Source organism: Mus pahari, chromosome 10, assembly GCF_900095145.1.
Source record: "Mus pahari chromosome 10, PAHARI_EIJ_v1.1, whole genome shotgun sequence".
Classification (NCBI taxonomy): Eukaryota; Metazoa; Chordata; class Mammalia; order Rodentia; family Muridae; genus Mus; species Mus pahari.
This window is the reverse complement of record NC_034599.1, coordinates 65,520,555-65,533,541: the sequence shown is the minus strand read 5'-3', so window position 1 is coordinate 65,533,541 and position 12,987 is coordinate 65,520,555. Positions and strand designations below refer to the sequence as shown.

Genomic DNA, 12,987 nt, shown 5'->3' with positions numbered 1-12,987 from the left:
AGAGAGAGAGAGAGAGAGAGAGAGAGAGAGAGAGAGAGAGAGAGAGAGTGTTTAGAGTGCTTAGCCCTAAATAAGATGTCTTTATCATAGCCCCTTCCCTTCAACATTCAGGGATCTATGTAGAAGAATGGAGTAGAAAATTTTAAGAACCAGAGATGATGGATGATTTTAAGGAAACAGCATTGTCCAGGAACAATAGAACAGATGCACATATGAACTCAAAGAGACTGTGGCAGTATGCACAAAACCTACAAAAGCTGAGCCAGACAAAATCCCTTCCATGCAAAGGAAGAGGCATTGGTACAATAGCCAATGGCATTCTACCCATAGCCAAGAATCCTTTTTAAAACGTGTGTGTGTGTGTGTGTGTGTGTGCGTGTGTGTGCACACGTGCACGCGTGCGTGTGCGTGTGCGTGTGTGTGTGTGTACACCATGTGTGAGGGTGCTTGCTGAGGCCAGAGAAGGGCTTTAGCTCCTCTGGAGTTGGAGCTATAGGCAGTTGTGAGCAATCAGATGTGGGTGCTGAGAGTCGAACTTGGGTCCTTTGCAAGATCAGTGTATGCTTTCGCCCACCAGCCCTATCTCCAGCCCCCTTTCAAACCTTTATGCATTTATAGCATTGTTCTCTCCTGCCCACAACCCCTACTCCCCTTCTATGCCCATCCCTCCCACTCTTCTCTATTAACATTTTTTAAGTGCAGGCCAGTATTTTGTAGAATAGCCCCAACTTTGGTTTATCTGATTGTTCTCTTCTGAGTAGATACAGGTGATATATTTTTGGTTAGAATATCACACAGATGCCATCCTCTGTAGTAGTCTTCTTACTGCACTAAATTGGGACATGAGTCAGATTATTCATTATTGCTTGTATATTTGAGCAAGGTGGAATAGTCCAAATATCTTTATTGTAAAAATCACCCTTTTCTCTTTGTAATTAATAAGTAATTAATAATCTGTCCTTTGGCTTTGAAACTGTGTGAGTACACCTTTCTCTAAGAGTCATATACTCAATAGATTTGAAGCCATTGATTTTTAACTGTCTCAATTATAGTTGTGGTGGTTATGATGTTTTTATTATTCCTTTTATGTTTCTTGGCTGTTACTCTTCTGTAAGAGGTAGTTCTCTGGGCTGGGTGGTAGAATGCTTACTTAGTGTACACAAAGCCCTCATTGGGTTCTATTCTCAGCCTAATAATAAAAAATAAATACATTTTTTACAAAGTAAAAATAGATTTCCCTCCTTCTCTCTTATTGAAAAAAAGTTGTATCAATATAAACTTAGAAGTTTAGCCGGGCGTGGTGGCGCACGACTTTAATCCCAGCACTTGGGAGGCAGAGGCAGGCGAATTTCTGAGTTCAAGGCCAGCCTGGTCTACAGAGTGAGTACCAGGACAGCCAGGGCTATACAGAGAAACCCTGTCTCAAAAAAACAAAACAAAAAAAAAAATTGAGATGTTTTTATTAGGATTTTTTTTTTTTACTGTTTTATTTTTCTTACTTGCGAAAGTTTCACTAAATAGCTCTGGCTGATTTGAAACTCACAGAGATTCATCCTCCGGCCTCTGCTGCCCAAGTACTGAGATCAGAGGTGTACATGCATCACCCTGCCCCAGCAAAAGTGCAGAATTGGAAGGAATGCACATAAGTTCACTGCTATGTACAGTGACATACAAAAATCTATTCAATTAGTTATTAAAAGTTGAACCTAGAGTAGAATTATCTATATTGAATTGAAATTACCATTTAAGAGACAACAAAAATAATAGGAAATATTGTGTTTTTAAATTCCTAATAAGCTTATCCATTATGAATTCAGATGATATGTAATTCAGGTGGAATTCATAATCATTTCCGCACTAAGTTGGTAACATTTTAATACCAATAATAATTCCTCTTGTTCTAGTCTTCACTTTCCCATAACTGGTTTGGTGTCCTTGGGCAAATCACCTATTTTCTGTGAGCCTATTTCCTATTCCATAAACAGAAGATTCTGAAAAAGATTTCTTGTATTCATTTTTTACTTCACACCAACATAATGGTGGTGGCTCTGTCCCCAGTGCAGTGAACTTTTTTGTATTTTCTCAAGAATGCATGTATGAATATGGAAACTGCAACCAGGAGTGGTATTTTTGAGTAAACAGTGCATCCTTTAAAAGGGTACAAAATAATAAAAGCTTGAATACATTCTGCCAAACAAGGTAATAACAATAACATGGGGAGGGGGACTCTTATTTCCCAATGTATAAACACAAATATATGCTGTAAACCCCAAATTTTCCTCCCCCAACTAAGCCCTGGTTAGTGTGATATATGGGTAAATTTCTGTAACTCCTTTGGAATGCTCAGTGCCCTGACCTGACAACAATAAATGGAAAAGGTGCCCTAACCTCCCACGCTCAGCCACACTGGGCCTGCCACGTCCCACTCAGTTATTATGAGCTTCTCATTGAAGTGTCTTTTACTACAGCTCGGCTCTCTGCACCACTTGACATGCTTTCTCTGCCTCTGTGACTCGGTATGTCTGTGTGTCTCTGTGTCTTTCTCTGTCTGTGTCTCTGTGTGTGTCTCTGTCTCTCTCTCACCCTAGATGGCCTGAAACTCATTTTCTAGACCAAGCTGGCCTTGAACTCACAGAGATTGAAGGCATACACTGCCATGCCTGGCCTCAGCTCCCTATAAAATGTAGAGAACTTCCCTGTTGTTGTTTTATGGTGTCCCTGTCCCTTGTAAACCTCCTGGAAGAGTTTTCACAAGTTAAGTGAATACACCTAGGGATGAAAGCAATTTTACATCACTGTTTCTTCAGGACAGGAATGACCAGGGACACTGCTCCCATAAGAAAATTAGCATCTCCAATCTGTAAACAGGAAAAGCCTTATATTAGTTGGCCTTTGTATATAGTTGAAACAAATGTAAGTAGGAAAAGTAACTTTCTGACTTTGAAATAATTCTTCCTTCTCATAGTACACATTGGTTCCATAGGCTTTGTAGCTGAGCAGTTTCTAAACAATACAGCCACTCAACTGACGTACCATGGATTATGTGAACTGACTTCAACGGTTCAGGAAGGAGAGCTCTGTGTGTTCTTTCGGAATAATCATTTTAGCACCATGACAAAATACAAGGTAGGATATAGAAAGATACTTTTTACTCTCAATCAAAGGAGTTTGATTTAGAGATGTGTTTTGATATGCTGCAGAATACAATTTAGCATAATATATTCCTTAGCCATCAAGTTGTGAAGGTAATTATTAAGTACTGCTTTAGAATAGAGTGAACTAGCAATTGAAATGTTACCTTGATCAGTTTCTAAGTGAAGTCTCAACTTCTTTATCACAGGTCACTGCACTCATGTTGTTACTTTTTATTTTCTTGGGAAGAGGATTTCACAGGAAGCCTATACTGGCCTTGAAGTGGAGATTTTCCTGCCTCAGCCTTTGGAACACATGTGCTGCCATGCCTAACTAGGTTATTTCTTACTTAGAGGAAACAAAATACCTAGAGCCAGAGCCAGGGTGCCTGTGACTGAAGGCTGCTTCTATTTAAGCAGCAGAGGGTTTTAGAGTTAAGAGTTGCCCTAAGCTGAATGTGCGGCTGCTTGCTGTGATCCCAGCTTCTGAGAATGCTAAGGAGGAGGATTTTAAGTTCAAGGCTAACCTGGGATACACAACAAGACTTCCTTTCCACCCCTCATCTTCCCTCCAACATAAATTACCTTCATGGCAATGCTGGATTTATTACAGTTATCAATGTGTTTATGATTTTTACATATACACACACATACACACTTAATTGTCCATTCTTTTTATTCATCTCTTAGATCTGTCTCTTTTGATTTTACAAGTAGCATCTAGTTTAGAAGTGTATCAACCTAGACACCTATGGCTGAATGCTGTTCTTGCTGTGTTGTTAAAACAGCACAGATGCAGTTCTCCTCTGCCACAGATGCCATCCGATCTGAGTTTAATGTGTCCTCATTTGCGTCCATTTTTATTTCTTCATCCTGTTTGGGAAGCTCTCCTCACTGCTATTTGCCTATCCCAAAATTACCCATTCTGAAAGAAACAGCCCAGATACTAACTTACTGAAAGCTACCTCTTTTCTACTTAAATTAGGATAGTAGTTCTCAGCCCTGGTTGTATCCTAGACGGATCTGAATGGCTGTTTTAAAGCACCAGTGCCCAGAACTGATTACTAATGCTATTAAATCAGAGTCCATAAAGGAGATGGGACCTGAACACCAGGCTTTTACAGCCTAAAGGATGAGACCCAGTGCTTTACACATGCTAGGTAAGCACTCCACCTCTGTGCTACACTTCCAATCCTGCATCAGTAGTGTCAGATGCTCCCGGGTGGCTTAAATGTAAATCTGAGGCTGAGGACCACTTTTCTCACCATCCTCTGCCTGTTACTGTCCTTATTGAGTTTTTGCTGTTTTTCTGTCTCGTTACCAGTTTGCCTCCCCTGTGAGTATGTGTTTATTTTCTAAATGAAAGTAACTTATGGAAGCCATAAACCACATCCTCATGTTTCCATCAATGTTTTTTAATCAATGGATGACATGGGGTAATATAAAATTATTTGTTTGCCAATGAAAGAATATCACAAAGCTATAAATAGTTCTTCTGCTTCAGATTCATAGGTAGGTGTCTGCAAGATCAAGAATCTAAAGTCAAAGCATGTCACATCAGAGTGGCTTTATATCATCTTGCTTTTTGTCCTCTTCAAGTCTTGAGCCCACTGATGTATTAGCTAAGCTAAGCAGGACAACCACAGCCATAGATACAGTAGCCATGGTTTCTCTCACTTAAGGACTGCTTTGCTACTGAGATGCTTCTGTGAAGGACACATACTACAAGCCCTGAGAGCTTTCCCCAGGATTTTATCTGAAAAGACTTTTCTGAGAATGTCACATAGACACAAGCATGAGGACGAGGAACTGCAATTACCCAGCATACACAAAACCCTAGAGTCAATCACCAGCACTGCCAAGAAAAAGAAAACTCTGCAGTCTGAGAATGAATCATCTAAGACTTTAATCATTTAATAACAAGACAACAACAAAAATAAATAGCTAAGCAGAAATACCTAGCAGCATGTGTGCGAAGGCCCCAAGGTGGCAGGGACCAAAAGAGAGCTGTGAGCTGCAAGGTTAGAAGTAAGATGGATGAAAGAAGGCTGAGACACTGGGCTCTTAGACCAGAGTCTTAGAGAAGAGATGAGCCTGATTTTCTTAATGACCCTGGGGTTTCTTTTCTTCTTTTGGCCTAAGAGAGTAGGAATGAAACAGTTCTGTTGGAAAACTGTTGGCTGTCAGTGGTAGCTGAGAACTCTTTCTCCTCCTCCCCTCCCTCTTCCCCTCCCTTTCCCTCTCCCTCCCCCTCCCTCTTCCCTTCCCTCTCCCCTTCCCCCTCCCTCTCCCTCNCCCCCTCTTCCCCTCCCCCTCCCCTCCCTCTTCCGTTCCCTTTCCCTTTCCCTCTCCCCCTCTTCCCTTCCCTCTCCCCCTCCTCCCTTTCCTTCTCCTCCCTTTCCCTTTCCCCTTCCACCTCTCACTTCATACCAGCTAGGTTAGCACTGTACCACAGAACTACATACCTTCTGATGTTCTCTCTTCTATTAAAACATTATCTCCAACCGGGAAGTCTTTACTGGTCAGCTAAGTGTTCCCAATTTTATGTGGTTGAAGAGGATATGCCCCTGTCTAGACCAAGAAGGCCTATCTATAAGATCATGGGAACCCAGAAAATATGTTCTGCCTTTTCTTCTGCTTCTAAGATTTCCTATAAATTTTATTCTGTAGCTAAACAATCCTGCACTGGTGTCATGTACCTTCCTGCTCCTGTGTACCATTAATTTGCTTTAGACTTTGAGAGTGATGTGAAATTTAGTTAGGAAACACTCCAAGAGATAAAGAAGGAGGAGATTGTAGTGGTTTGGACGTGGTAATGGCCATGCTCTGTGGGAAGATTGCAGAGTGACTCAGGAGACAGAGCAGCCTAATATGTCCACTGGATTTGAATGTGCTTTCTAGGCCTGTGTGGACGGTGACACTCCTTACCGGATCATACAAGGTTAGCCATGCATAGTGGCTCACACCTTTACTCTTAGCACTTGAGAGGCCAAGATGGGTGAAGCTCTGTGAGTTCAAGGCCAGCTGGTCTACATAGCAAGTTCCAGGCCAGCCAGAGTTATAAGACCCTATCCCCCCCAAAAAAAACAAATAAGCAAAAGAAGCAGATAAGGATGGGGAAAAAGATACAATGCTAAGTGTCTGGGGTCTAAGATGTACTTCTGAGGTGCCCTTCCAAGTGGAAATACTGGGCAAATGCTTCAGTACTAGAATGATTTGGGCATTCAGATAGAGTTTTAGGCTTTACAAGAAAATATGGTAATTTGGGGAGTTTACAGGAAAAGTAAGGAACCAAAAAAGAAACCCTACGATAGAGAATTAATGAATGCCAACTTTTAAGGATTCAACTCAAGGAAGATGCCTTAGTAAAAGGAGCTGAGAAAGAAGAGGACAGGAGGGAAGCTAGAGTGTGTAGCATCTAGGAAGCTAAGGGGGGAGAGATATGAACCTGGGGACAGACAGGAAATGAGGGGACAGGAGTGGCCTCAAAAAAAATTGAGTTACTTAAGAATGGTGGGAATGGAGAAGGCAGGAGCAGGCAACTCCTAGAAATGTTTTGCTGAGTGCTGGAGACATGCTTCAGTTAAGAGTACTGGCTGTACTTCCAGAGGGCCTGGGTTAGAACCCAGGTTACTTGATTACACACACACAGACAAACACAAACACACACAGAGAGAGAGAGAGAGAGAGCGAGAGAGAGAGAGAGAGAGAGAGAGAGAGAGAGAGAGAGAGAGAGAAACACGCACACACTTAAAAAAACGAACATTTTCAAAAGAAGCTTTTTTATATTTATAATGGTTTGCCAAAAATGGAGATGTTGGGCACATGGCTCATCCCTGTAGGGGGTTAGGGATGTGGGTATGGAACCCAAGATTGGTGTTTTTCATGTTTTTCTTTATGTTTTGTTTTATGAGGCAATTTTATCATGTAGCTTTGACCATCCTGGAACTCATAAAGCTTTGCCTGCCTCCTAAGTGCTGGGATTTAAGTGTGCTGCCACCGTGCTTGGCCTCTGACTCTCACCATTGCTAGCTAACCTCAAAATCCAGGACCCAAATGGTGTTCCCATTCATGTTCCCTTGCCCACAAGCACATAACACCGCACTTACATTTGGCTCTTGTGTTGTTTTGTTTGTTATTCATTATTGTTGCGAGGTAGACAAAGTTTGTGTGAGCACCTAGGCAAAGACACTTGTGTGCCATGGTGCACTTGTGGAGGCCAGGGGACTACTTTGGCAAATCAGTTCTCTCTTTCTACCATATGGGTTCCAGGAATCGAATGCAGGAAGTCTTTACCCATGAAGCCACCCCACTGCCCTTCCCATTTTTACTTTTTAATGTGAGAGAGTTGATTATCTTAAAACATTGGCAGACTATAGAAAAGCAAATGTGAAGAGTCTAGAGATGGAATATTTCCAGGTAAAGATCAACCTGTGATTGATTGAATGCCTGCTGCATTGATTGATTGATTTGATTTTTTTTTTTTTTTTTTTTTTTTTTTTTTTTTTTGAGACGGGAGCTTACTCCGTAGCTCTGACTGTCCTGGAACTCACAGAGATCTACCTGCCTCTGCTGAGATTAGAGGTGTGCACCGCTATGGCAACCAACCTGTGCAGTATAAGGAGGGAAAAAATAAGCTGCGAAGCTTGCTTTTGCCTCTCTGTTCCTGTTTACATTAGAAATGGAAAGTGATGTTCTGGGTGATGCTTAAGCTGCTGAGAGACAAACGTGTGGCTTGAGGAGCAGCAGAGTGGTAAAGAATCTTACCTACCACTCTCCAGGGAGGAGCACTCACCAGCACTACAGAATCAGTAAACGTAATAGTAATCTGTTAACTCTGTTTACAGTTTGACTAAGAGGGACAGCTTCCTCCCCACAGAACGCCAATCTAAGTGAAAATCCATTTAGTTATTTTAAAAGTGACTTTTGAATGAGAAATTGTCCTTTGTTTTAAAGGGAAGAAGCTGGGCCTGTTGGTGCACACCTTTAATTACCCCACTTTCGAGGGAGAGGCAGGCTGATCTCTTAGTTCTACATTGTGAGTTCTAGGACAGCCAGAGCTACATAGTGAGACCCTGGGGGCTGGGGCTGGGGGTGTGGGAGTAGGAAAGTGACTCTATAGGCAAAGGTTTGTCCTTTATCCTTAAGTAGAGGCAAAAGGAATGCACAGCTGAGCTGGACTTAGAAGTACTCTTGAATACACTGTATTAAACTATTACACTATTAAACTATTAACTATTACACTGATTAAACTATTGTTGATTAAACTATTGTTTAACCAACACAGTGGTGGGGCATTTAAAAAACAAGTGGGACTAGAGAGACCCACTTGCAGAGAACCTGATTTAGTTTCCAACACCCAGGCAGCTCTCAGCAGCAAAAAACTCCAGCTTCAGAGGATAGGACACATTTCTGGCCACTCGGGGCGCTGCACAGTGCAGCGGCACACACATAGACGTGTACTTTTGGAGGTTTGTTGTTCTTGGTTTTTGTTAAGGAGCAAAATGGTACAAAGGGAAAGGCTGGCTTGGGTTAGATTAGTCATCAGCTGTTTGGTTTTGTTTTTAGTTTTTTAAACAAAACCAAACACTATGGTATCTTTTTTTTTCTTTTCTGCATTTGCTTTCCAGTTGTATCTTTATATTTTGTGAAATGAGATTGCAACCTCCAGAGCTGTTTGTCAGCATGCCAAAAGCTCGTTATCTCCTGTTACACCATACTGTACTGACTTCCAGCTACAGACAAAACCAGGTGAAGTTGAGCAGAGAGAGAAGTTATCTGCTTAGTCTTTTATTGGGTCACACAGATCTAGTTAGAATAATTACTGTACTTTAAGCATATAGATTTGAAATGTTCCTTAAATATAATGTCGGCTACTTGGGGAGAATTCAACACTCCTTTTATTTTGTTATTCTTGTTAAGGGTCAACTGTATTTGTTGGTCACAGACCAGGGCTTTCTTACTGAAGAAAAAATTGTCTGGGAAAGTCTCCACAATGTAGATGGTGATGGAAATTTCTGTGACTCAGAATTCCACCTTCGGCCTCCTTCAGATCCTGAGACTGTATACAAAGGTCAACAAGACCAAATAGATCAGGTAAGTTGGCCCCCAGCCTGACCCATTACATTGTCTAATGTACATAATCTCGCTCTCCCTCTCTCTTTCTTCCTCCCTCCATTCTCACAGGGTTTCATTTTATAGCCTTAGCTGGTCTAGAACTTGCTTATGTAGACCAGGATCCCTTTAACTGAGAGATCTGCCTGCTTCTGCCTCCCAAATGCTGGCACTAAAGACTTGTGCCACCATTTCCTGACTAAAGTACATACTCTTAACTGAAGCAATGTGATATTCACAGCTGCTTGGGAGGCTGGGGGATGTCATTGTGCTCACATGTTAGAACCAGACTGGGCAACATAGCAAGATCCAGTCTCTACAAGGAAAAATCAAAGTCTTTTCAAGTGCCACTTGGTTTACCTAAAACTTTTGATTCATCCATTAGTTTGCCTGTGAGTTTTCCTCACATTCCCTAAATAGAAAAGTGGTTATTCTATTTGAACATCATATAAACTATGATTCAGAAGGTGATTTATGTTGAACTGTGAGGGTCATAGTGAGGACTTTGAATTTCATTCTAATTACAGTAGAACAGTTATGCTAAGTGTTAAGTATGGAAACTGCATGAGCTACATTGTGTTTGTAAAAGCCTGTTGTGTGGAGAATGCATAGCAAAGAAACAGATATAAGCAAAAAACAGTGCTTCATTTTGTTGTATTTATTTACTTAGATTGTCTGTGAGTGGGTTTGTGTGCCACGGGGTACATGGAAGTCAGAGAACAGTGTGTAGATATGTCCTTTCCCACCAACCATGTAGGTAACAGGAACTTAACTCTGGTCATCAGACCTGGCAATAAGATCTTACTCATAGGGCTGGTGACATGGCTCAGTGGGTAAGAGCACTGACTGCTTTCCCAGAGGTCCTGAGTTCAAATCCCAGCAACCACATGGTGGCTCGCAACCATAATGAGATCTGACGCCCTCTTCTGGGGTGTCTAAAGACAGCTACAGTGTACTTACATATAATAATAATAAATCTTTGGGCCAGAGCGAGAGGAGCCGGAGAGAGTAGAGGTCCTGAGTTCAATTCCCAGCAACCACATGATGGCTCAAAACCATCTGTACAGCTACAGTGTACTCATAAACATAAAGTAAGTAAATCTTAAAAAGAAAAGAGCTTACACACACACACACACTTACACACACGTGGTAGAGGGAGTATATGCTTTTGGTTCTTGATGTTTTTGGGTGGATCGGGTTTGGGTTTTTTTTTGTTTGTTTTGAATTTTCAAGATAGGGTTTCTCTGTGAAGTCCTGGCTATCTTGGAACTTGATCTGTAGACCAGCTGACCTTCTGCTCTCTGCTTTTCTGAGTGCTAGGATTAAGGGAGGAGAGAGAGAGAATAAGTAAATAAGTAAATGTAAAAAAAAAAAATAAAGTAGATATTAAGTTGGATAAAACTTTTGACCAAAATGAACTTTTTTTCATAAGAGATACTCTGGGTCTGTAGCTAGGAGAAGATATAATTACCTAGTAATTAAATTTGACTGCAGCTACATTTATATTGCTTTAAAAATCATCTTTTGGAGCCAAGGAAATAGCTCAGTTTGTAAAGTGCCTGCTGTACCCACTGAGAGCCTGAGTTCTATCCCTAGCTGGATATGGTAGCACACACTTGTCAGTTCAGTGCTGGAGATGCAGAAACAAGATGATCCCTGGGACTAACGGGACAGCCATGAAAACCTGAGTTCAGATTCCCAGCATCCGTGTAAAAAGCTGGTCATAGCAGTGCATCCCTGTAACCCAAGCACTGCAGGTGGAGACAGGCGGCTCCTGAGAGCTGGTTGGCTACCTGGCTTAGTCCAAAAGATGAACTTCTGCTTCACTGAGACATCCTGTCTCAGACTGTAATAAAGAGAGTAACAGGAAGAGACCCAGTGGCCTGCTCTGACCACCATAGGTGTACACACATGCACAAGCCTGAGCCCCCACCCCTAGAGAGAACATGACTGGCACTTGAAGTTGTCCTCTGGCTTCCACTCACATGTATGTGCACCTGCATACACATACATATGCATATCTGAAAATTGTCTTTTTAGTCAGGCATGATGACTCATGCCTATAATTGTAGCATTTTAGAAGCAGAAACAGGAGGAATGCTGTGAGTTTAATGTCTACTATAGACTGAGACCTGTCTCAAAACCAAAGGAACAGCAAAAAGAGATAACAGGACTTCCTGCATAGTACTTGCCTATAATCCCAGAACTGGAGAGGCCGATGCAGGAAGGTAGCTGCAAATTCAAGGCTCTTCTGGGCTATGTAGGTCAGCCAGGTCTATATAGCAAGGGCCTCCCTCAAAAATGAGTAACTACACAATAGAGTAAAATGAAAACAAGAAGTACCCTCTGAGCCGGGTGTGGTAGTGTATAGCTGTTACCCCAGCCCTCTGAGCNGTAGTGTATAGCTGTTACCCCAGCCCTCTGAGCTGGGTGTAGTAGTGTATAGCTGTAATCCCAGCCCTCAGGAGGTCAGCCTGAGATACATAGTAAGACCTTGTTTCAGAGCAGAACAAAACATTTTGTGGGGGAGGGAGAGAAAATGAGTAAATAATCTTAGGAGGTTCTTGAAATATTTTAAAGACAAACACTAGAGAGAAAGTAAGAGATAAATATCTTTAGAGGGTGGGGATTGTTGAGTCTGTTTGTAGATGTAAAAGTACTAGATGTGTAAAACCCAACAGCTCCAGCTGGTATGTCAATTTCAGCTTCAGATTTCTGCTTTTCTGTCTCATCTGCATTTTCTATACTCGTGTTTCTTTTTAAAACAAGGACTTTTTTCAATAGTTTTCTCAAATGCCTTATTTATGGATTCTAGAAAAGAATTCAAAATCTATGTAGAAAAATGATAATGCTGAAGTAAATGTGTAGCTCTGCAAAGAAATACTTAGAAATAGAACTTTAAAAAATTCTGTGCCATGGAGCTGGGCAGTTGGCAGCTCATGCCTTTAATCCCAGCACTCAAGAGTCAGAGGTAGGTCAGTCTCTGAGTTCAAGGTCAGCCTGGTTACAGATTAAGTTCCAAGATGTCTAGGACTATAGAAAAACTCTGTTTCCCAAAACAAAACAACTCCCGCCTCCCCCCAACCACTGCCAAAAAAAAAAAGAAAAAAAAGAAAAGAAAAGAAAAGAAGAACCTGTGCTGTAAATGCTTAAAGCTCCTTAATGGATGCCTGCCTTCACACTGGCTGGTTCGTGGGTCACATCTCAAAGCTGATGCTGGTTGTGATTGAACTCCTCAGGACTACCTTATGGCACTGTCACTGCAACAAGAACAGCAGAGCCAAGAAATCAATTGGGAGCAAATTCCAGAAGGAATCAGTGACTTGGAGCTGGCAAAGAAACTCCAGGAAGAGGAGGACCGACGGGCCTCTCAGTACTACCAGGAGCAGGAGCAGGAGCAGGCTGTTGTGACTACCACCACCCCTTCCACACAGGCCCAGGTAAAACGGCAACTCTGGCAATCTCAAACATGACTGTCACTTCAGCAGTGAAGGAATATCTGTCTGGGTGAAGCAGTTGTATGTCAGCTCTGGCTTTTCAGCTATGTTAGCAAGGGTTTGGGTTTGTTGCTTTAATTTATTTTTAGATTTATTAATTTTATTTTATGTGCATGAGTGTTTAGCTTGCATGTATATCTGTATGCCTTGGGTGTGCCCTGTGCCTACAGAAGTCAGAAGAGGGCATCTGATCCCAGAAACTGGAGTTTTGTACAGTTGTGAGCCACCATGTGGGTGCTAGGAAT

At 41.8% G+C, this 12,987-nt stretch overlaps 1 protein-coding gene across 4 annotated transcripts in view; it reads left to right on the top strand.

Annotated features, from left to right (window-relative positions):
• The window catches only part of Mindy2 (MINDY lysine 48 deubiquitinase 2), a 53,578-nt gene that overhangs the window by 32,056 nt on the left and 8,535 nt on the right, over window positions 1–12,987 (top strand). For 2 of the 4 annotated variants that reach the window (XM_021207043.2, XM_021207042.2), the window contains exons 6-8: window positions 2,984–3,126; window positions 9,054–9,227; window positions 12,485–12,685. In XM_021207043.2, coding sequence (XP_021062702.1) covers window positions 2,984–3,126; window positions 9,054–9,227; window positions 12,485–12,685 — 518 coding nt within the window. Of the gene's footprint in view, window positions 1–2,965; window positions 3,127–9,053; window positions 9,228–12,484; window positions 12,686–12,987 lie in introns of all 4 variants that reach the window. The other 2 variants (XM_029543035.1, XM_029543034.1) reach the window with 1 other exon arrangement.